This window comes from Carassius gibelio, chromosome B5 (genome assembly GCF_023724105.1).
Source record: "Carassius gibelio isolate Cgi1373 ecotype wild population from Czech Republic chromosome B5, carGib1.2-hapl.c, whole genome shotgun sequence".
In the NCBI taxonomy this organism is placed as follows: domain Eukaryota; kingdom Metazoa; phylum Chordata; class Actinopteri; order Cypriniformes; family Cyprinidae; genus Carassius; species Carassius gibelio.
The window spans coordinates 20,966,102-20,991,852 of record NC_068400.1 but is presented as its reverse complement, the minus strand read 5'-3'; the positions used below and the strand labels follow the sequence as shown (position 1 = coordinate 20,991,852).

The 25,751-nt window shown below is 38.4% G+C and overlaps 1 protein-coding gene across 3 annotated transcripts in view; it reads left to right on the top strand.

Annotated features, from left to right (window-relative positions):
- LOC127958629 (D(2)-like dopamine receptor) overlaps positions 1-25,411 on the top strand; it is a 120,592-nt gene extending 95,181 nt beyond the window's left edge. For 2 of the 3 annotated variants that reach the window (XM_052557537.1, XM_052557536.1), the window contains exons 6-9: positions 765-851; positions 6,738-7,083; positions 7,210-7,459; positions 20,781-25,411. In XM_052557537.1, coding sequence (XP_052413497.1) covers positions 765-851; positions 6,738-7,083; positions 7,210-7,406 — 630 coding nt within the window. In that variant the 3' untranslated portion in view covers positions 7,407-7,459; positions 20,781-25,411. Of the gene's footprint in view, positions 1-764; positions 852-6,737; positions 7,084-7,209; positions 14,697-20,780 lie in introns of all 3 variants that reach the window. The other variant, XM_052557538.1, reaches the window with a different exon arrangement.
- The last annotated feature ends 340 nt before the right edge of the window (positions 25,412-25,751 follow it).

Below are 25,751 nucleotides of genomic sequence, written 5' to 3'. Positions count from 1 at the left end.
GCTTTCAGTGTTAATTATAGAATTTGTGGGACCCGGACCTGCAGGACACCACCTTAAATATAGTGACCCCAAAATCACCCCTGGAATCAGTATTATGTTACAGTGTTGTTAGATTCATTTAATGCTTGTATGTGGCTACTGGTAGAAAATTATGGTGGTTTTATCTTTAAATAGTCTAATTCCAGCATATCCACTGTATATTTGGTATGTGGTTATGGGGGTAATTCCTTAGCCTTTGTTGAATATGCATTACCCACTGGATAATGTGAAAGTAAAGCCGTTAAAGCAAAAGAAGCCATTGCCATTTTTTTCAGAGCTGCAAGGTTTTTTAAACATAATTCCCTGTGTAATGTATGTGTTAGAAAAGATTGTGAATGCGATATATACCCTTTATTCATATTCTATTTTCATCGTAATACAGAAGAGCTACAAATTATTATTATTTTTTTTTTTACATTTGTGCCCGTTCATCATCGATTTCTTGCAACGGCTGTTATTAATGTCCAGTCTGGATCAGTGGGTTCAGCTGTCTAGTTTTAAAAGGTCCCAAGGACTTTTTGTGGTACTTACAAATTACTGAAGCAAATTCTTTTTCATTCAGCTTTTAGTACGAGAGAGGCTTTTTGTGTTCAGTGGATTTATTTACATTGTGTTTCATCAAGTGGCAACAAATATACCTATGCATGATTTTCAAGGCTCCATGCTATCATTGGAATTTAATGTGGACCACATGCTGAATCAAATTCTTATTACTTTTGCCACAGGAAAAGTGCACACATCCTGAAGATGTGAAACTGTGCACAGTTATCATTAAGACCAATGGAGGTTTACCTGCCAAAAACAAGAAAGCAGTAAGTGCAATTCACTTATAAAACAATTCATGAATGTTATGTAAAATATAATTTTATTCTGTAGATTCAGTATATGTATGCAGCTGCCTCTACATTTACACTATTACATCCAATATAGCTCTTCGCTTTTTGCCACATTATTGGGAGAGAAGTGCAGTCATAAAACTAAATCTGTCCAGAAAAAGGAGTTGGTCGTTTGGAAGACTACATACCAAATAAGGTTTTGTTTATGAATTCAGTTTACATAAAAAAAAAAAAAAAATGTATGCCTGCTTAATATACAAAGGCAAGTAAATAATCAACCCAGGATCATGAAATATACATGCCTATGACGACTTTTTTGCAAAAATTATATTTAAGTTGCTTCTGTAAATTATACCAGGTGAAATACTGAGCAAGCTTACTATGACAGAAAGGCCGTTAAATTATGTTTTAATAACAAAGTTTGGGAGGAGCACGTTAAGATAATTAACCCGGCCAATTCATCATCAGCAATTACACCATCTATCCTATCAGCTTGAGAGAGAACTGGCCCAAGCCATCTTACTTTCATTCTCTCTACATTATTTAAGCATTTGGTTTTCTCCTTTTGCCATTTTTATCACAGACCTAATTTTTCATGACCAATAATGAGACCTATAGACGGTTTCAACAACATAAACAAACGTTACTGCACATGCCCGCTTTTTGGACCTAACTTAAGTTCCGGTAAACTTCCAAATAGAATCAATAACAACAGCCAAGTCCCTCTAGAGTAGATGTTTTTTGATAACAAACAAAATATGTTTTCTGTGCGTTTGTAGAAGGCACTGCAGCCACACCGATATACACAACACAGACCGGAAGTTAACCGATGAAACCGTCTATACTGGGGATTTTTCCGGATCCTCCTCCACAATTTGCCGGCCCCAGGATCACTCCTTCCCCACCAGATACCACCGCTGAGCACCAGTTTTCATCACGGCTGCCGCTGTGCTTGACCATCCACTCACTCTCCACAATGCAGAGGCTTAACCTCACCTCCACCGACAAGACTTCCAACTTCCCCAGCATCCTCATATTGTTTGGCCGTGTCAACAATTCCTCTGATCGGAAAGCAGACAGTATTTAAAGGAAAAACGTCACCATTGTGCCTTGTTCCACTATGTTCTTCCCTCAACTTAGACGAGTTGATACGTACCTCTCCCATCTCAGTGTGTGCACTCAATTGCTGTAGCGTGCGGAGCCACTATGCTAGTGTTTATCTTATGCTGGATACACACCAAAAGATAATCCGGCTGATTTTGGGGCCCAATTATCTTCATGGTTCTACAGATTATTTTATCAGATTTTCCTTGGTGTGAGGTGTGTTAAGAGTGTTCGAACCTGATCGGAAGATCGTCGGAGCCGCCCCCATCGCGAATCGTAAATATTCAACATGTTTAATATTTACGATCAGAAATCCTGATGTGTGGGGGGAACCCCGAGGAGATTACCAACTAGTAACTAGACTAGTAAGACAATTCTCAAATAACCATTATGATGAGTTTTGTTCTAACCGCTTAAATGCTAAAGGTACTTGCGCTGTAAAACCTATTAAGACTGTGTCTGTTCCCCGAATAGTGAGGTCAAAATATAAATATAATGTAGGATCTAGAAAAAATCTTATCGTAATTAAACCAGAAAAATGTAAAGTAAATGAACAAAAACAATTTTTAAAGTTTGGGCTCATAAATATTAGATCACTCGCACCAAAAGCAGTTATTGTAAATGAAATGATCACAGATAATAGTTTTGATTTACTCTGCTTGACTGAAACCTGGCTAAAACCAAAAGATTATTTTGGTCTAAATGAGTCTACTCCACCAAACTACTGTTATAAGCATGAGCCCCGTCAGACTGGTCGTGGCGGGGGTGTTGCAACAATATATAGTGATATTCTCAATGTTACCCAGAAAACAGGATACAGGTTTAACTCTTTTGAAATACTTCTGCTAAATGTTACTCTGTCAGACATGCAAAAGAAATCTAATGTATCTCTTGCTCTGGCTACTGTGTATAGACCACCAGGGCCGTATACAGAATTCCTGAAAGAATTTGCAGATTTCCTCTCAGACCTTCTAGTTACAGTTGATAAAGCGCTAATCATGGGAGATTTTAATATTCACGTTGATAATGCAAATGATACATTAGGACTTGCGTTTACTGACCTAATAAACTCCTTTGGAGTCAAGCAAAATGTCACCGGGCCCACTCATCGTTTTAATCATACACTAGATTTAATTATATCGCATGGAATCGATCTTACTGCTATAGATATTGTACCTCAAAGTGATGATATTACAGACCATTTCCTTGTATCGTGCATGCTGCGTATAACTGATATTAACTATATGTCGCAGCGTTACCGTCTGGGCAGAACTATTGTTCCAGCCACCAAAGAAAGATTCGCAAATAACCTGCCTGATCTATCTCAACTGCTAATTGTACCCCAAAATACACACGAATTAGACGAAATTACTGACAACATGGGCACTATTTTCTCTAATACATTAGAAGCTGTTGCCCCAATCAAATTGAAAAAAGTTAGAGAAAAACGTACTGTACCATGGTATAACAGTAATACTCACTCTCTCAAGAAATTAACTCGTAGTCTTGAACGCAAATGGAGAAAAACTAACTTAGAAGTTTTTAGAATTGCATGGAAAAACAGTATGTCCAGCTATAGACAGGCTCTAAAAACTGCTAGGGCAGAGCATATACACAAACTCATTGAAAATAACCAAAACAATCCTAGGTTTTTATTTAGCACAGATGCCACCTGATTCAAATATTCCACCAACGTTAAATAGTAATGACTTTATGAATTTCTTCACTGATAAAATAGATAACATTAGAAATACAATAGCGAATGTAGATTCTACAGCGTCTAACACTTCAGTTTCATCCATCGCACCCAAAGATAAACTGCAGTGCTTTACAACCATAGGACAGGAAGAGCTAAATAAACTTATCACTGTATCTAAACCAACAACATGTTTATTAGATCCTGTACCCTCAAAATTACTGAAAGAGCTGTTACCTGTAGCAGAAGAAACGCTTCTCAATATCATAAACTCGTCGTTAACTTTAGGACACGTCCCAAAACCATTCAAGCTGGCGGTTATCAAGCCTCTTATTAAGAAACCAAAACTAGATCCTAGTGTACTGGCAAATTATAGGCCTATCTCAAATCTTCCATTTATGTCTAAAATTTTAGAGAAAGTTGTGTCTGCTCAATTGAGCACCTTCCTGCATAAAAATGATATGTATGAAGAATTTCAGTCAGGTTTTAGGCCCCACCATAGCACAGAAACTGCACTTGTTAAAATTACAAATGACCTGCTCCTTGCGTCAGACCAAGGCTGCATCTCATTTCTAGTCTTACTTGATCTTAGTGCTGCGTTCGACACCATAGATCATGACATACTCATAGATCGATTACAAAACTATACAGGTATTCAAGGGCAGGCTCTAAGATGGTTTAGATCCTACCTGTCCGATCGCTACCATTTTGTTTACTTAAATGGGGAGTCATCTCATTTATCATCAGTAAAATATGGAGTGCCACAAGGATCCGTCCTAGGTCCCCTTCTATTTTCAATATATATGTTGCCCCTTGGTAATATTATTAGAAAACACGGAATTAGCTTCCACTGTTATGCTGATGATACTCAGCTATATATCTCAACGAGACCAGATGAAACTTCCCAATTATCTAAGCTAACAGAGTGTGTTAAAAATGTAAAAGATTGGATGACACACAATTTTCTCCAATTAAATTCGGATAAGACAGAGATACTAATTATTGGACCAAAAAACACTACACAGAATCTTGTAGATTACAATCTGCAACTAGACGGATGTACTGTTACTTCCTCTACAGTCAGAAATCTGGGTGTTATATTAGACAGCAATTTGTCTTTTGAAAATCATATTTCCAATGTTACAAAAACTGCATTCTTCCATCTTAGAAACATTGCCAAGCTACGAAACATGTTATCTGTTTCTGATGCAGAAAAGCTAGTTCATGCATTCATGACCTCTAGACTGGACTATTGTAACGCACTTCTAGGTGGTTGTCCTGCTTCTTCAATAAACAAGCTACAGGTAGTCCAAAATGCAGCAGCTAGAGTCCTTATGAGGTCAAGAAAATATGATCATATTACCCCAATTTTACAGTCTCTGCACTGGCTACCTATTAAGTTCCGTATCAGTTACAAATTATCATTACTAACCTATAAGGCCCTAAATGGTTTAGCTCCAGCGTACCTAACTAGCCTTCTACCACGCTACAACCCATCACGCACCCTAAGGTCACAAAACGCTGGACTTTTGGTCGTTCCTAGGATAGCAAAGTCCACTAAAGGAGGTAGAGCTTTCTCACATTTGGCTCCCAAACTCTGGAATAGCCTTCCTGATAATGTTCGGGGTTCAGACACACTCTCTCTGTTTAAATCTAGATTAAAAACACATCTCTTTCGCCAAGCATTCAAATAATGTATCTTTTTAATTGTGAGTGTAGTTGCATCTGTTCAAAGTTGCATTTTTATTAATTAGCTTGGGTTAAACTAATTTTACTTTGTTGGATCAGCAGCTATGCTAATGATGTCTGTATTTTGTTTCTATGTTTCGCCACGGGATTTACATCCCGTGGTAACTAGGATTTAAACAAGCTCCAGTCTGAATCCAGAAAACCTGAGAAGAGATGATGCTGACCCTCAGAGGACCCCAGATGATGCTACCTTGAATCAACAAACAGAACTAACAATTATTGCTAAATGTGTGACTGAATCATATAATAACTTAATTAATAATATTGATAGTTCATCGTCTAGCTGACTACGTCTTGTATTATTATTATTTTTTCTAAAATCCTGTCAAATGTGCACAAACTACTAGCTACTACTAAATATTGTAGAAACATAATTTTCTGTAAAGTTGCTTTGTAACGATTTATTTTGTAAAAAGCGCTATACAAATAAACTTGAATTGAATTAAACTTGAATTGAATACCATGTGAAACGAAACAATATCCAATCAGAAACCGGACAGCAGAGATGGAGGATCAGCTTGTTGATTTGTGGCAACAGCACAAATGTTTATATAACGTGTCATGTATAAAATCATTCCAAATAATATAATTGCACTTTCTTCCTGCATATCATCTGCCATGCTTATTCTGAAGTCTCACGAGATTTTACAAGATTTCCTGTGTTCACAGTCAAGACTCTGGTTGAAAATCTGTTTGTGTGTGGTGTGCTGTCTGTGTCACATGGCACAAAGGTTAAATCTAGGATTTTTTATCCTCATGTTAGTGGTCTATCACATTTTGAAAATCTTATAAGATGTAAAAAATATTTTGGTGTGTACCCAGCATTAGTACCATTCATTCCTTAGGATCCAAACAGGGATGAATTTAGAAGCTACCAAACACTTCCATGTTTTACGTATTTAAAGAGAGTTACATGAGTGGTTACACGAGTAAGTATGGTGACATAAAATAATATGTGGCAATTTTCTAAGCTAATAAAAAATTATAACTATAATGTATGGCGGAAGAGCACATTGCATCACTCCTGAAACTCCTCTCATTGATCGATGGAAGTTAGAGGGAGAGGGAGAGGGACAGGGAGAGGGGGAGTTTTCAGAAGACTGGCTCCAAAACTTGCCCATTAACTAACAGTACTGAGATTACAGAAAAATATTTAACATCAAATTAACTTAAACAGTAATATAATTTACAAAATCCATCAAGCAAAGTAACTGCTGCTAACACAGCTGACTGACATTTCGTCCTTATGTTGAGCTGCTCATGTTCATGACAAAGTGTCCTCCTACAACTAATGATAATTATATCTTCAACAGCAATTAATAAAGGAAGTCCTGCACCAGGGTGCTGATGTGAGGGTGGACGTTACGCCAGGCACAAGCTCTCCAGAGAAAAAGAAATTGGAATCCACTCTGGTCGTCGACCTGCTGGCCAACCCAAGCCCCATCCATGGCCCGCTTTCCCACAATGAATGTCAGTCAAATGGAGATGATAAAAATGGGCATGCCAAGGAGGTCCAGACCCCTAAAGAAGCCAAACTTGTTGAAACACAGGCACTGCACAATGGCAAAACCCAAACTACATTGACCAAAACCATGAGCAAGAGAAAGATGTACCAGCATAAAGAAAAGAAGGCTACACAAATGCTGGCTATTGTTCTAGGTGAGGTCAAGATACTGTCACTTGACAGAAGTATTACTCAGCCATAAACCCAAGCACAGGTTACATAAAAGTCCTAGATTGAGTTTTTGTCCTCAGAATACCTCTGCTTTATTTTCTCTGTTGCAGGTGTTTTCATTATTTGCTGGCTGCCCTTTTTTATTACTCACATTTTGAAAACTCACTGCACAAGCTGCGTGGTGCCACTGGAAATGTACAATGCCTTCACTTGGCTGGGATATGTGAATAGTGCCGTCAACCCCATCATATATACCACTTTCAATGTGGAGTTCAGAAAGGCTTTCATAAAGATATTGCACTGCTGAGGACATTATTCACTGCATGCATATAGGAGGAAAGATGGAGGATTTCACAAGAGGTTAGTGCCATCTTTCACCGCTATGGGAAATGAGGGATTTACAAAGCCATGCTTTTAGGGCAGAACGGATGAATTCATTTGAGAAAATGGAAGTTCAAATTAATGTAAAGTACAGTTTTTATGTGTGTCTCCATGATTTCTGGCAGTGGAGTGCATGTGCGAACGGGTGTTTATTCTCTTTGGAACTACAGTGTGAATGTAATTAATTGTAGAATTGAAGCAAATTTGAGATGGTGAGTAATTGGATCTCACCACATAGACTTTATGCAACCAGGGACCTGAATGTCATAATTACATCATTATGTTAAGCTAGTGAGGAGCATCTGGTAACAATCTATTTATTTGTTTGATAATCTGTTAATAAAGAGATATCAACTGTAAAGACAAATAAATAAGGTGAACATGCCATTTACGGTTTTATAAAGCCATACTAAAGGTGCACTCAGTAATGTTTTGTTTATGTTGCACTTTTTAACATATATTGACACCCAGGAACTGGATCGCAGAATAATACAATTTAAAAGAACAGTTAATCCAAAAGAAAACATTCACTGAAAATGATTTTACCCTCAGGCTATCGGAGATGTATTTGAATTTGTTCCTATATTGGAACAGACTTGGAGAAGTTTATTAGCATTACATCACTAGCTCATCAATGGATCCTTTGCAGTGAATGGGTGCCATCGGTATGAGAGTATAAACAGCTTACAAAAACTTTATGATAATCCAAAGCAGGACTCCAGTCCATCAATTAATGTCTTGTTCAATTCAAGTTTATTTGTATAGAGCTTTTTCGAAACAAATTGTTGTAAAGCAACTTTACAGAAAACTATTTTTACAATATTTAGTAGCTTTGTAGTAATTTCTACATATGGCAGAAATGTATGGAAAAAAAAAATCAATTAAAGACGTTATCAAACAGACAATGGATTCTATTAACAGCAATTATTATATCAAGTAATCAAACTTATAGAAAAAAATCTTGTGAGGTGTAAAGTTATTTTAAATTTAAACTGCCGCTTCTGGCCAAAATACAATAATCTATAATAATGCTTTGTTCAGTTAAAAAGTCTATCCCCTGTTGTCCTCACACATCAAAATTTTACTGTTCTTCCTTCATGTTTAAACTTTCTGAAGTTTGACAGCAAGTTTAACTCTGTCCATTATAAAGCTGAGAAGTGCAAGTTTCAGGTTCAACATTTATTCCAGCTTGGATGAAATCTACCAAGGACCAAAGTGAAACTAAAGGAAAAATAACTATCTCCAATTAGTCTCATAACCAAAATATTTCAAACAACATAAATTACAAGACACGTGTTACAAGAATGCTGTCAATTCTACACACATTTGCATATCAAACTAGATTTCTATACATATCCAAGAACATTTAAAATCTACACCGAAAAAGCTCCAGACAACATGGCATGTATAGGAATGACAACATCTTTTCTATTTTACACATTGATAGCTATATATATATATATATATAGAGAGAGAGAGAGCCCAAAACAAATAAAAGAAACATACAGCTATTACTCTTCACAAACTGTTCAAAGTGAGGATTAAAAGAAGATTACTCAAAAAATCACCCCATCTAATATACATCAGCCATGCCCGCAGCTGCTTACTTCCTGATTTATACAGCATCTGCAGTTTCTTAAAGAATCCATTAGATGAAAGTTCAACAACAAAATGATCTACAGTACTATTAAATGGGAACAGAACACTCCCTACCTTATGTCATTAGACATCACTGTAAATATTTACATTTATTCCTAATGACCTGTGAGATTGGTATGTACAACCTTTTGGTTGTACCTTAAGAGGTTGTCAGGGCTCATATGATGTCGTAAAAAAAAAACAAAAAAAAAAACATTATTTTGTGTATTTGGTGTGATGCAATTTGTTTATGCGGTAAAAAAAAAAAAAAAATTACATTATTGTTTCTCCTCTATGACCCACCTATCTGAAACATGTCGATTTTTACAAAGCTCATCGTTCTGAAAAGCGAGGTGTATGCTGATTGGCCAGCAATCCAGTGCATTGTGATTGGCTGAATACCTTGAAGCATTTGACAGAAATGTTATGCTCCTTACCATATTGTGATGCCGTGTCCCGGCGTGATGAGATAAACAAAAAGACCCATTATAAACAAGGCATTTGTTGCATCCAGTGGGGACATGATTACTGATTATAATGACTTATAATGTCTTCTATTGGTGATCATGGCCATAGGCCAATCATTGCAAAAAAAAAAGTATACTGTCTTTCAAGAGAACTATACCTCCAGCCTGAAGATTAGCGCATAAGTCAGTCCATGTTCACCTTTTTGTCAAGACGAGAAGGTATTCTTATTTCCAGTGGGCCCAAAACTGATTTTCAAGGGCCTGAACTTCATTGTCTTTCTCTGAGAAATCACATGTTGGAACTATAAGGGGAAATCCAGCCTTTTGGGTGAGCACAATGTTGGGGGTTAGTAACAGTGGGATTTCTGGATCAGAAGACACTGGAACTAGTGGTCTGACATTGATTACTGTGGACACTTCAGCCATCAAAGTACACAGAACTTTGTGCGCAAGTTAGATTGATTTGTTTTGCAGCAACATACCGTCAATGATTCTGTGTCATCATTCTTTCCCATGTGCGATGCATGAGAGGGATTCAATTGCCAAGAACAGCCTTGATCACTTAGATACTTCTAGACTATATGGTCTGTCAAGAAGAGTTCTTTGCATGCTCTGAAGAATGTTTGGCTGGTCACCTTATAGCAAAGAAGCAATGTAGTGAATTGATGCAGCTGGATGTATCCATGCTCAATCACTGCATGTGAAAAGTTTTGCCCAACATTTACTGTTTGCAGAGCCTCCTCTTGTGAATTTAATCAAAATGGTCCATGGGCCATTGTCACAAACCCTTGGTCGTGATCCTGGCTCCGGCTGATTTGAGATTGCTGGTGGGCGTGTTCTCCAGTGATCCTGTCTTCTCACCTGCAGTTCATCACGTCAGTCAAGCACACCTGTTCCATTTGAAGCAATCTACTCTCTTATAAAAGCAAGACCAACTTTCCAGTCCCCGCCAGATTGTTGTACCATTCAGTACGAGTACATGTCAGCCGACCAATATTTTGAGTTATTTGTATTTTGTCGTTTTGTATTTTGTTTGGGAAATTGAGAGCGAACTAAGTTTTTTCTATTTTTTGATCGCAGTGTTCCAGCCTGAACCTTGGAATCAAATCTCTCACCAGAACCTCAGGACACAGATTACTGGAACTGGATCACCAACCGTCAGTTCTGCGAGAACATACCCTGCTCAGCATACATCTGTTTAAAACTTAGGGTTTAATAAATTTACCTTTAATTGAACTGACACTCTGGTCTACATTTGAGCTCTGGTTCCCGGTCCTGACAGAACGATCTGGCCACTATGGACTCAGCAGACCTAGAGCAAGTTCGCCACGCAGTATCCACTCAAGGAGCAATCCTGGATTAGCACAGTACTGCGCTTAGGGAAATTATGGGAGGACTTCAGGACTTGTCTCTCCGTGTGGGAACCCTTCAGGAGTCCCTGCATAATCCTCCTCCAGCCCCTGAACTGGCTGAATCAGTCACAGCTAACCCTGCCAGGGAACCTTGGGTTTCACCACCGGAAAGGTACAGTGGGAACCTAGGTCAGTGTAAGACATTTCTCATGCAATGTGGTCTAGTTTTTGCCCTCCAACCCCTCACCTATGCCACAGAGAGATCCAAGATTGCCTACCTCATTGGGTTGCTGCGAGGAGCGGCCTTGGAGTGGGCTTCAGTTCACTGGAAGAGACAGGACCAGTTTACCACCACCTATGTTGCACGTCCACGAACCCAATTACATGCCACTATCTTCTGGAGGAACCAGAGTCTGGAGCTCAAGGCCCTCATTGACCCTCATTTTTTTTTGGACACCACGTTAGTAAATCAGCTGGGATTAACCATGGAGCAGCTTAAGGAACCACTGGAGGCTAGAACACTTGACGGGAGGCTGCTTGCTCGAGTAACAACCCGAACCTTCCCTGTCCAGCTCCAGTTGTCAGGTAATCATTTTGAAGAAATCTCCTTTTTTGTTATTGACTCACCATTTATGCCGTTAGTTTTGGGGCACTCCTGGTTAACCAGACATAATCCTCATATTGACTGGATATCTGCTAAGGTTCATAACTGGACCTCTGCCTGTCTTGCTAGTGGTTTGCGGTCTGCTCTGCCTTCTTCTGTAACCCGCCAGAAACCCGAACCAGACCGGCCAGACCTGTCATTAATCCCCACTGAGTACTACGAGATATCGGAGGTGTTCTGTAAACAACAGGCTCACTCACTTCCCCCGCACCGACCCTATGACCGCGCCATTGACCTGTTGCCTGGATCTACGTTTCCTCGGAGCCGTCTGTATGACATCTCCAGACCAGAGCGGGTGGCAATGGAGGAGTACATTAACAATTCCCTGGCAGCTGGGATTATCCCTTTGTCATCACCTCTTGGAGCCGGGGTTTTTTTGTGGGTAAGAAAGATGGGACCCTCCGCCCGTTTTTCGACTTCAGAGGTCTGATTCCCCGCCGGATCGTTGTACCATTCAGTAAGAGTACACGTCAGCCGACCAATATTTTGAGTTATCTGTATTTTGTCATTTGTTTGGGAAATTGAGAGCTAACTATTTTTAAGCTATTTTTTGATCGCAGTGTTCCAGCTTGAACCTTGGAATCAAATCTCTCACCAGAACCTCAGGACACAGATTACTGAAACTGGATCACCAACTGTCAGTTCTGCGAGAACATACCCTGCTCCGCATACATCTCTGTTTAAAACTTGGTTTAATAAATTTACCTTTTAATTGAACTGATACTCTGGTCTGCATTTGAGTTCTGGTTCCCGGTCCTGACAGCCGTATACATCCAAACCCCAAGCAGTGCAATTGATCTCAGTAGTGCTTTGCAGTTCTGCAGTAAGATGCCTTTCTTCCGTGGATTTGCAAAGCTTTTGTCATGGCACTGGATTTCTTCATCCAGTTCTGGCGTTACTGACTCTGATATCTTTTGCATCTCTTGTTGAGTTGAGAGGGGTCTGTGCAGAAAGTCTAGACCAGTAAACCATTGCATGTCAGCAAGCTGAGATGTAGACCCTGACCTGGTGGCAATATAAGCTGGGTTTTGGTTTGTTGGTACGAAGTTCTGTAACTGTACTTTGAAGGATTCGCAGCACTCTGTGCATACACAAAGTAACGTCTGGTCTCATTGAATATGTAGCCCAGAACTACCTTACTGTCGCAGAAAAAATTTAACTGCATCTGGTTTGAAATCAATTTCTTAGAGTATTGTTTCTGCCATTTCTACAGCCAATACTGCTGTGCACAATTCCAAGTGTGGGGCCCAGTTTAGCCTTGCCAAAAACAAATCCTACATGACTTGGTCCCTCTTCAGTGATAACAAGAAGATAGGCCACCACAGATATAGCCATGTTGGATGCATTGGAGCAGAGTAGATAACCCCTAAGATTTCTGAGCCAAGAATATTTTAAATGGAGCTTCCAAAAGAAAAAATGTCCTAATAATATATTTTTTTTTACATTTGATACAATCACACCAGTGTGATTAGATCGTTCATTGTGGCACAGCATCAGCTGCTAAATTCAAATCAGCATTCACACTTTGGCTTTCACTGAGCCAGAAACAAACACATTTGTACAGTGCTGCATCTTCAATCACACATGATTCTGTTGAGCTTATTAATGCAAAGGCCAGTCAGAGACATTCAGATGGGACATCGCTGAAATGCTGTGTTTTGTTCACTTGCTCGCTGACTGTGCAGATGTGCATAGGAGTGTAAGATATTAATTTCACATTGTAAACAGCTTCAGTGATTTAAATGGGAGTTTTTGAGAGTGCTTGAACTGAACTGAAAATGTTCTTTGATAATGTAAATGTTCTTTGCTCCCTGTAAAATGAAAATGTCAGGCCTATAATATAGTAACTAGGGCTGTGTGATTAATCAAAATTGAATCGAAATCGTGATTAGAGACGTTGCAATTTGCTAATCGCAAAAGCCTGCATGTGGATGCGATATTACTCTGGTGCAGAGCATATGCATGCTTGTCAGTCTTGAGTCATAGTCTTACTTACCAATAAAGTGAGGGCACCTCCATTCTCACCAATGAGCTCTGCTCTAGCCAGGGCTGGACTGGTAATCTGGCACACTGGGCAAATGCCCGGTGGGCCAACGGTGGGCAAAATTTTTTTTTTTATTGGCCAACGACTGGCCCATAAAGCAGGGACAGCGGCCCATTTGTTCATTTTTCATACTGACACTGGGCTGGCCCAGACATCTCTTTTAACAGGCTCCAACCCTCCCCCTCTTGTGTCAGATGCAGTCAGTGGCTCACAGCCAGAAACAAAAGCACAAGGTGGGTGCAGAGAAGTTGTGGGCCAAAAAAAAAAAAAAATCATAACTATTCTAATATTAACCCTTTAAAACCCATAACGGCTGTTCGGTCCTTCTCTAGAAAAACTTAAATGATGCCATTTGATTAATTTAATTATTACTCCAAATGTTTATGTAATGGCGCCCACGACGAGTCACACGTTGGAAAAGAGGTAATGCATAATATTTTGCATTTTGAAAGCAATATATTTTTGTTTAGCTGTATATTCAATGAAGAAGATATTTTCTCATGTTTCTAATTATTTTCCAATATCATTAATATGCAATATTAATGTTGAGTCAATAATATGAATATCATATATATTATTAGGATGTTTTGTGTGAATAATTTGGTAGTATAATTTGTTTTCTTTTTTTATGGGAAGTATCTCAACAATGAGAGGTAAATGTTGTTTGGTGTCATATTAAAGAGGGTTTTGTGCTCTTTAAAACAAAGTAAGCCTAAACTTGCCATTGTAAACTAGTTTTTTTCTGCTGTCTGGTTCATTGACAAAGAAAAAACATTTATTTTTAAAATTAGCAGTATTCTACATCCACATTCTATTGTGTTCTAAATGATTAACTAGCCTTTTTAACATGGAGCACATTGTCCATCTAGAAATCCTGCTCTTCAAGAATACAGGACTATATAAACAAAATGGATCCTTACTAAGTGTACTTTTAATAACTCTTCCAAATGATTGTAATCATCTCTCTCTTTGTCCTTATGTATAGTCAAGCCAGGTTGAGTTAGCAATGGAGGAGAGCACCTTTGATCACCAGGGAGTCAGTCAAGAGAGAGTGAGTACACTGGTCCACTTGCACAGGTACACTGGTCCATTGCACTTAGTTCTCAGCTTTGTAGGGGTTTTTGGGAATGGAATGGTAGATATGCATATCTTCATGGACCGCAAGGATGGTGTACTGGTTGGTTGTGTCCGACCGATTGTTGTGGGCCGGTCCAAGCAAAAGTGCCAGGGCCCTTTTCTTGTCCCAGTCCAGCCCTGGCTTTAGCCAACTGTGTAAACGCCCACCATTAAAAGAAAAAGTGATGGGAAGTTTGATTCTTTTCCGCGAACCGGTTCTTTCGGACAGTTCGATACAACAAACCGGATGAAAAAAATAACGGTTCACCGGTTCTTTTACACTCGATGTAATGATTAAATTGCCGATGACGTCTATCAAACATTCAAATATATAAAGTCAGTAATCATAACTTTAGTCAGTTAAAAACTTCATAATCATGAAAAGTTCACTATTAAGTTTTGCAACAATGCACCCAAATACAGTAACAGCAATAATGTGCATACGAGGATTTAGCTCTTGAAGATATAAAGTAAATAATTTAGGTGTCATCAGCACAGAAACCATGATCCACTTACTACACACTACCCATTGCGATGTATTTGTTATTAAATGAACGTATGTTTCGCCAGATTGCCTTTCATTCAAGCCTTCGGTTTACCCGCGCTCATAACATTAGCTCAGAATCAGTTCAGAATCAATCACCAAAAGAATCAGTTCGGTTCAGACGCACTGTGAGTCAGTCGGCTTCATGCTGAATCACGCATGCACAGTATCATCAGCTCCTCGGTTATTGAATTGGACGTGTCCGAAAGAAACAGTTTCCGGATCAGTGTACTGATGATCCGAAAACTGATGCAACCTGTTTTTGACTCAAGAACGAGATTCGCTCTTACCGGCACGTGCTGCAGTTCAGTATCATCAACTGCTCTACTCTTGTTCATGTTCCATTTACTACAAACTCAATTTATGAATGTGTCATCATTAACTATAAATACAGTAATTTCATAAATCATCCCTTATTCCTATTAAACATAGAGTCTTTAGAGTCTTAATTATTGTCCAACTCCCCTGAAAACCCCTTTGGCCTATACATAATCTACAATATACAGATTAGAAACATTCATCTTAAAAAAAGAAAAAAGAAAAAAAGAAAAAGAAAATATAGTTATTTTATCACACTTTCCGATGCTTAACAAAATACTTGAAAAATTACATGCATGGGCAGTATCATTAGTTCATCTGTTCTCAAATCGGACGCGTCCGAAAGAAACGGTTTTTGGTTCAGTGTACTGGTGATCCGAAAACCAATGAAACCGGTTCGTGACTCGAGAACGAGAATCAGCTCATCGGTTCTCAAATTGGACTCGTCTGACAGAAATGATTCTCGGTTCAGTGTACTGGTGAATGGAAAACCGATGCAACTGGCTCTGCTCGGTGTTCATCTTCAGTTCGGTCTTCACAGCAGTTCAGTCAGTGTACTGTTTGAGTAAAGGAATTACTCCGGGATATTGGTTTATTTGACTAATTGACTAATTTGTGGATTAATGCTTAGTGTAGACGTGAACCGTTTCAAACGATTCAGTTCGATTTGGTGAACTGGTTCAACCGGTTCACTAAGAAGAACCGGTTAAATTGAACGATTCACACTTGCCGCACTCACACAGCCTGTTTCGTAACTCTCGGTTATATTCACGCGCTGCCCTGCACCTCTCCACGAGTGCATCTGGCAGTATGGATGAGACTTGATGCACGTGCGCAACCTGCGACAACTTGCGCCTGGCTCCGCGTTTAAAACAAATGTATATTCAGTCTAACTGCTAGCTAATTTCACTTGAATGAAATGAAACATTCAACACATTTTCCACTTTTCCTTAAAATCCCAAATACAGTGTAAAATGTAATACTTTATTAATTGACTAAACAAATGCAGTTCATTTATATAAAAAATAAATATTTCCAGTGAAATTCAGTAACTAAGTTAATTCATTAGGTAATTTATTAGGTTTAGGTTGTTAGGTAACGACGTTATTTTTTCATTAACGGGGTAATCTAATTAATTACTTTTCCCGTCGTTACAATGCCGTTAACGTTACTGAACATTAAATGCAGTGCGTTACTATGCATTGATTTAATAAACTATGCAATCCGAACGCACCCCTGGCTCACACAGCAAGTGAGGAGATGGGTTAATAACGAGATAAGCGATTATGATTGGCTAAGGCAGAGTCATGTGTTTCATGGTAGCCAATCAGAGCCAGTGTTTTTACACACATGCCGGCACACACGCCAGCAGTGCCAAACGTACACAAACACACACGCAACAGCTACACAAAGATTCGCTGCAGCAACAGAAATAGCGAGTCAGGAGCAATCCGATGAAAAGTTGGCATTTTCAAGGTGGAGATATAAGCACTACTTCAAATTCATTGTGGTCAAAGGCAAGAACGTGCATGTAATGTGTGACACACGCATCCAAAGCTAGTGGCCAAAAACACTTTTCTTACAAAGATAATACTTTTGTACAGGATAAAACTCTTGCTGTCTGTTGACATGCAATAAATATCGAAAGATATGTACGAACACCTGTCTGTTCTATGCATTTCAACTGACCAGTGAACACTAGAAAAAAAAAATATATACAAATTCTCTGACATATAGCAATTTTTTTTTATTACAGTAACGCAAATAGTTACTTTCCCTGGTAACGAGTTACTTTTATTATAGATACTTTACTTTTTGGAACAAGTAGTGAGTAACTATAACTAATTACTTTTTTAAAGTAACGTTCCCAACAGTGGTTATACCATTATTATCTTGTCTGCTGGAGAGAAAAATATTCAGGGTTATAATATTATAATATAAGATATTGTTGTATTGGGATAGTGGTATTGGATAGAACAACAGTAATTCCTATTGCAATAATGCCAAAACAAAAAGGAATTTTGTAATGGTTTCATGGAAACTGTAAGAATTTCCATATTTTTTTTTTTTATTTTTTTTTTTCAGCAAGGTAATGATACTCATACTGTGCCGCACATTATTGACAATATTGAGATGAATCTTGACTTTGCAAATGTAAAATCGCAAATCAAATCACAATATCTGTCAAAAAAAATTCCAATTAGATATTTTTCCCATATCCATATCCCCCCATACAACAATCAGGTGCATTTACTTACTCGAGTTTGAGAATCAAGATATTTCCTGATATAGTTAACACGGTTGGAATTTTTTGGAATAAAAATTTAAATTATTAATTTAAAAAAGCATAAGCATAATCAGTTATAGCCTGCAGTGCTATTCTGGCTGCTGTGTCACATGATAAGCATGAATAATCCCCCACTCGTGCCCCCTAAAAAATCATGAGCACATGATGCCCCTGCATTCGAGAATATACATAAATCTGTGTATTTTGAACTGTTAAGGTAGAATGGGACATAAGTATGGAATTTTTCCATACATACCATTCCTTTCCTTGGCTTCAGAGAGTGGTATGTCCCAGTCGCTTATGTCATGAGATATTTCTTCCAGTAAAGCTCTTCCTCTTATGGTCACTATTGTTACTAAACCAAGTGGGTCATAAAGGCTGTTGACGACAGACAACACTCCATGATGAGTGAGAAGTTTCTCAGAGTTTGTGACTTTGGGAAGGTTTCTTTGGTTAGATCTAGGTCTTTTATGCTTTTGATTAGATCCTCTAATGGAAGTGTGACAACATTCCAAGGAGAGAATTGTTCATGTCAGGTCCTGGGAGAAGGATGCTGTTCAAAGAGATACCAGGATACTGTGCACTGGAATCGAAGACTACTCTTATTTGGTCTGGTTTTTGTGGATTCCTTATCTTTTTTAAAGTCCTTCTCCATGCAGGAGGCTTGGTCTTCAAAGGAGAGAGCAGACTTGTGTCTTTCGAACACTGTGAGACCAATGTCATTAGATGACTTACTGACCTTTGTGGCTGTATTTGGTCGAAAATGTCGGCTGGTGCTTTGCCTTTTCTCTCAAAGAAATGTGACTTGCACAAGGAGTAAGGAAGGAGGGTCTACCATTTTCTAGCACATTTGTCCTAAAGCTGTTAATATTCGGCTTATGTGCTTTACCGAGGCAGACGTTGCTGATCAGGACTCAGCCTGTCTTTGGGCGAATGAGGAATTGTGAGAACCACTGATTTCCAGCCTTACCTTGTGCACTCTGATGAGATCTCTTCCCAAGAGAAGCAGGATTTGCGCATTTAAATCAAATTTTGGAATAAATCTTGCAATAGGTTTTAAGCGAGTATGACAAAGTGCTACCTCTGGAGTTGGTATTTCTGAATTGTTGTTGAGGATATCATTGCATTCAATTAGTGGAGGAAGATCAATGCTCACGCCTCAGCTAGATGCTTTTATCTGGAATCATTGCACTTTCCTCCCTATCATCTCCATGTCGCCTGCACAGGTTCTGAGTGGGTAAGGACGTGGGCTTCTTTGAATGCATTGCTCAATGGTTATCACTCTGAATCCTCTGCACTTGGGAAGGGGGTGGGGTTTGTTATGGATAAGAGAGATTTTGGTTAGATCATCTCTTTTCTCTTTATATCAGTTTGAGATTCCAGTGAAGTGGTTATGTCTGTCTTGTGTGCAGATATGAAAACTTTCGACGTTTTGTTTTTAAGTGAGGGCTTCTCATACCTGGGAATTTGGGATTCAGATGGTTTTGTTACCTCACCCATCTTTGCCTGTTCATCGTTTAGAACATAGGCAGTGGTGTCATTGTTGCGGGAATAATTCACCTGAGTGACACGGTGTTGCTGACAGATTCGTGTTGATTTGTGATGGACTTCTATGGATTCTGTCTATGGTAATCCATTTGCTTTGATCCAAACATACTCATTTGTTAACTCATAGAAAGTTAGAGGTGTGTAACAGAACTGCTTTTGGACTCACTGTGATATTCAGCCACCTCTGCTGCAGCCTCTAGAATTTTAGCCACAGCCTGGGCAGCTGCCACCTCCATTTCTGCTTGTAATTCTTCCAATGTAGCCTCCAATGTGGTTTTCCCTGCTTCCAACCTTGCTTCTCCTTTTTTATTCATTGCCAGCTCTCTCGCTGCAAATGATGCACATGTTCGTGCCACTTTAGCCACAGCTATTGCCCTACCTTCTGCATTCCTGGTTGGAGATCTTGAAGAGGTGCTCCTAGAACTAACTGACGAAGCTTTCCTAGATTTGTTGGGTTTATCCTCCATAACTTATATTGAAGCTTGCTTTTCAATAGCTTCCCAATAGCTTTTCCCTGTACTGTCCTCCGTTCCTTTCTGAAGTTTGACTGCAAGTTAAACTCCATCCATTATAAAGCTTTAACTCTACAATGAACCAGAGTGAAAAAAAATAAACAATATTAAACACTTAAAGCATAGTACAATGTAAAAATTAAAGATTTTACCTACATAAAAGTGCACTGTTAAGCAAATGTCCAAGTGTTTGTGTGGTGAATGGAAGCTGAAGCATGCTTAATGCATGAGGGGCCGGCACGATCACTTCAGTGGAAACAAGTAGACTACCCTATAATTTCTCATACAGATAAGATAAATACTTAATTCAGAATTGTGTGTGTGTGCACTCACAGTATCAACAAAACGTGCTTTTGTAAAATAGAGAAAACAAACACGATGCACTTGCCATCTCCTCTGCATGAACAGGGAAACATTGAGCTCAGGCTAAAATGCAAAGCTCTAAAATCAGGTGCAGTTTAGCTTCACTGTGTCCAAAACTGATGGTTAACATTCACAATAAGCTACAGAATACAGGGCTAACAGTGACCGTAAGATGTTAATAATGTATAATCACGCTTTGGTTCATATTTAAAGACTTTTAAAAGTTGTATATTATTACAGCAAAATTAGTTTTTGTTCAATTCAATTTTTTTATGTGAGGTTGAAAAATAAACGGTGCTATTATCATCGGTATTATATGTTTTGCTGTGTGTAGTTAACTTCATCGTGAGGGGTTGACATAAAGGTTGAAAAATCTTGCTCTTTCATAATTTTTGCAATGGCATAAAGAGTATTACATACAATATAATATTTGTTTGTTTTTTTCAGGAGAGGCACCTCTGAGAGGGAGAAAAAGAAACTGGCCAGAAGAGACTTGCGTCTGCCAGAGAATCAAAAAACATTTGTTCTTAATTTATATGCTGCTTTGTACTATTTTAAATTTTGATCTGTTTTAATTGTACAGGGCAACGCTGCAATCGTTTTGAGAAAACAAACATAAAAAATATAGTGCTGTAATAAGAAACTGTCCTGAGACTTTATGTAGGCCTAATCATTCTTAGTTTCATTATTGAGTTTTAAGGATGTGACATTCACAGTCAAAACCTGAAATATAAATTCTCACAGAATTTATTAATTACCAATATACTGAACCATCTCTTTGTTTTTACAAATCGGACAACAAGTCCTGTGTTTTGGGAGACAATATATTTTGTAGACTTTGTGTGATTTACAATGGTCAAACCAAAAGCAACGATACCTGCAGAATGGAGAAGGGTTGACCATTCAAAAACAATAAAATATCAATTTTATTTAAATTTTTATTTTTGTGTTTCAGAGGAAAAAGCAAGGTTAAGGATGTGACATCTTTTCGTTAGAGACCGTTCTGAAAGCATAATGTATGCAAACCCGTATAAATGCTTTAAAAATTTTAACAGACTAGCCTATTCAAGTCAAGTCAAGTCTGCTTTACTGTCAATTCTTCCACATATATAGTACATACATACAGAGAACTGAAATTGCATTACTCTCAGACCCCCAGTGCATACAAATAACATTAACAGTAGAGGGGAGGGGGAAAGTTCGGGAGGGTGTTCAGCTTCCTGACAGCCTGATGGATGAAGCTGTCCTTCAGTCTGCTGGTCCTGGCCTGGAGACTCCGCAGTCTCCTCCCTGGCAGCATGCTGAAGAAGCTGTGAGACGGGTGGGTGGGATCACCTGCAATGCAGAGGGCTTTGCGAGTGAGACGGGTGTGCTGGAGGGAGGGGAGAGAGACCCCAATGATCTTTTCAACTGTTCTCACTATGCATTGCAGAGTCTTTAGGCAGGATGCGTTGCAGGCGCCATACAACACATTGATGCAGCTCATCAGGATGCTCTCGATGGTGCCTCTGTAGAAGGTGTACATGATAGGAGGTGGGGCTCTGGCTCTCCTCAGTTTGCGGAGGAAGTAGAGACGCTGTTGTGATTTCTTGGCCTGTGCTGCAGTGTTTTCAGCCCAGGAGAGGTCCTCTGTGATGTGCACACCCAGGAACTTGGTGCTGCTCACTCTCTCCACGGTCACATCGTTGATGGTCAGAGGAACGTGCAGAGTGTGGGCTCTCCTGAAGTCAACGACAATCTCCTTCGTCTTCTCCATGTTCAGAGAGAGATTGTTGTCACTGCACCACTCGGCCAGATGGCTCACCTCACTCCTGTTGTTTGTCTCATCTTTGTTGCTAATGAGACCCACCACAGTCGTGTCATCCGCAAACTTAATGAAGAGGTTGGAGTTGTGTGACAGTGTGCAGTCATGAGTCAGCAGAGTGAAGAGGAGGGGGCTCAGCACACATCCTTTTGGGGGGCCCCAGTGTTCAGTATGTCGGTGCTGGATGTGTTGCTGGCGACCCATACTGCCTGAGGTCTACCAGTTAGAAAGTCCAACAGCCAGTTGCACAGTGAAGTGTTGGGGGGGAGGGCAGACTTGTGGTGCATGACTAGCCGTTCAAAGCACTAAATGAGGATGGGAGTTAGTGCAACAGGACGGTAGTCATTGAAGCAGGATGGAGATGGCTTCTTCGGAACTGGAATGATGGTGGTAGATTTGAAACATGTGGGAACAACAGCCTGACTCAGTGAGATGTTGAAAACGTCTGTGAAGACATCAGTGAGTTCTGCTGCACAGTCTCTCAGAACACGCCCAGGGATGTTGTAAGGACCCGGAACTTTGCATGCATTGATCCTGCTGAAGGATCTCCTATTGGATGCGCCTTTAAAGAGAAAAGCAACCTTCATTCCAATTATATAATCAGGGAGTATTTGCTTTCATTTTCAATTGGTCCCTTTAAAAGTACAAAATGTTCTCATGTAGGCTATGTGAGGTACCCTAGTTTTTCATTATTTTCGTTATTAAATTCAAGTGATCACGTGGGCATTTCCCTGTCATGCATGCACATGAATACTTTTCCGCACAAACACTTAAATATGAATAGTAATAGAGCACATTTATTTTAGGTTAACGCTACAGTATGGCATCCGCTTTGAAATAAAGCTTTACAAGTCTACATCTGAGACAGGTTCAGTTATAACCTGTAAACTGAAGGCTATTAGACATAAAATGATCTGCCGCACCTATTCGTTGATCATTAGTGTTCTTGTCGTAAACATGTTTTAATCACTCTCTTTTTTTTCTTTTTTTTATAAATCACTTATGCATTAAATAATAAAGATACAAAGCAAGTTTAGTTAAATTGTACAAATAATTATAAAATGCTATAGACTGTGAAGATTGCAGTTTCACATTTTGCATATGCATAAGAATAAAAAGAGTATTTGTAATGAAGAAAAAATAAAAATAAGAAGTAATTATGTAACCCCTCAGCACATCTCTTAAAGGGATAGTTCACCCAAAAATATAAATTATGTCATTAATATCTTACCCGTTATGTGAACGAGTCAGTCTTTTGTTCGTTATCTGGCTCGGCTCTGTGTTCATCTTCAGTTCTCTCTTCACAGCAGTTCAGTCAGTGTACTGTTTGAGTAAATGAATTACTCCGGGATATTGGTTTGTTTGAACTGCAGAGGGAGTGTCAGCCACATTAAAAAAGTTAACAGCTTATGTAATTTGTGGATTAATGCGTATTGGAGATGCGAACCGTTTAAAACGATTCAATCTATTTGGTGAACTGGTTCAAAAAGATCCAGTTACATCAAATGATTCGTCTGCGAACTGGATATCACAAACTAATTTGTTTGGAACTCTCTCACAACAGACACGGAAGAGAAGACAATGCTTAATAAAGTTGTAGTTTTTGCTATTTTTGGACCAAAATGTATTTTCAATGCTTAAAAAAATTCTAACTGACCCTCTGATGTCACATGGACTACTTTGATGATGTTTTTCTTACCTTTCTGGACATGGACAGTATACTGTGCACATAGTTTCAATGAAGGGACTGAGAGCTCCCGGACTAAATCTAAAATGTCTTAAACTGTGTTCTGAAGATAAACGGAGGTCTCACAGGCTTGGAACAACACGAGGGTAAGTTATTAATGACATAATTTAGATTTTTGGGTGAACTATACCTTTAAGCATTGCACTCAGCAGCATACATGCTGAACAACCAAATCTTGCACTCTCTGAGTAGATAGCAACACAGGTTATGTGAAACACATCTAAAATATGGTATAATACTTAGCTTAAACGTAAATATAAGCACAGGCTCATAGACTAGATATTTGCTTCAATTTGTTCTAAATGAGAAATGCACATAATTTCTCAAGTACTAAATGTGTATCTGTGAAAATTTTATCTAGTTCTACATGGTTTTTCTTCCATTTTCCGCTAACTGGAGCCATCAAATGCAAAACCGCCAAGGCAAAGCTGACAACTATTAGTGAAAATGCACTTTAAAGTTCTTGCTTGATAACTTGTGGTTAAAGTGCAATTTTGCGGTCAAAAAGTGCAAATGTATTTTGCAGATACGACAGCGGTCGCAGTGGTAAACCTACTGTAAATCATTTATCAATTATCACTTTATTTATAAAGAAATATAAAAATAAATAAATAAATGTATAAAAAAATATATAACTGAGTGCACCTTTAATAGAATTTAATAGAATTTAGTGCCTTTGACTTACTGACTACGAAGGACAATGTAAATACGATTTAAATAATAAATTTTATTGAAGCCCATGACAAAAATTATGCATGTTACATTGGTACTTCACATAACATTGCAGCCAATGTATGTATATATTTTTTGTGTACATGACCTGTACACAAACTTATCTGAGCTATGAAGTTTTGTCTATGTTTTTTTGTCTAGTATGTTCACTGACGTAGGGGTTTCATTTTAAATGTAACAGTTCATTTTTGGGGTAGGAAAAATTCCCATTAATAAAAGCAATGTTACATTTTAAACTTGGCCATAAATATCCACTTTTTCTCAGTGATCATTTGAGAAGCAGTCAGCAAAAAGAAAACTATATTGTTCAAAAAATAGCCATTGACGTAAATCATGTTAATGCTGAAGTGTGTATTTTTCCAGTTTTAAAATGCTTTATCTTATCACAGCTTATGCAAACTATAAGTAAATTATATTTTAAAAAAAAGAAAAAACAATTATGCCAGGCACACAGCATTTCCAACACAAGAATCGAGTATGTTGTTTTACAACTTTTTTTAAAGAATGGCCAGTTTCTGAGCAGAAATTAATACTTTTATAATTTACTCATGCAAATATAATGGAATGTAAATGCTGTACAGTTATCACATTAACTCCTGCTATGTGTGTTTTTCAACATGGTCCAGTCCTTGTTCATCAAGTCCTAGCAACTTCGACTTTGAAAGAAAAAGAAAAGAAAAAAGAAAAACATGCAGTGGGCACCTTTTACATAAGTAAAAGTTTATGATATGTCAGATATTTTGTAATAACTATGTAAATATTGAATGAATAAAAATACATGTCATGCATTGTGAACTGTGATATTTTTCCACTACATTGATAAGTCAAAGGAAATGAGTGTTATGAGTGGTATTAATAGGCTTCTAATAATGTTTGAAGGGGCAATCTGTCTTACATTTATCATATGCTAGCTCTTAAATAGTCTGACATTACTTTAGAATAAGGCTAATGCAAGAAAAGGTCAATGTGTGACAGATAGTGGGGATTAAATGCAACTGGCATTCTGGGTAATCTGCAAACATAGTGGCAGAAAGGCTTTTATTAGCCCAGTGAATTCAGGACATCTTTGGGAAATGCACATTGGATCGTGTAAGCTGCTTCAAGGTTTTTTTTTTTAATTAAATTTTTTTTTTTT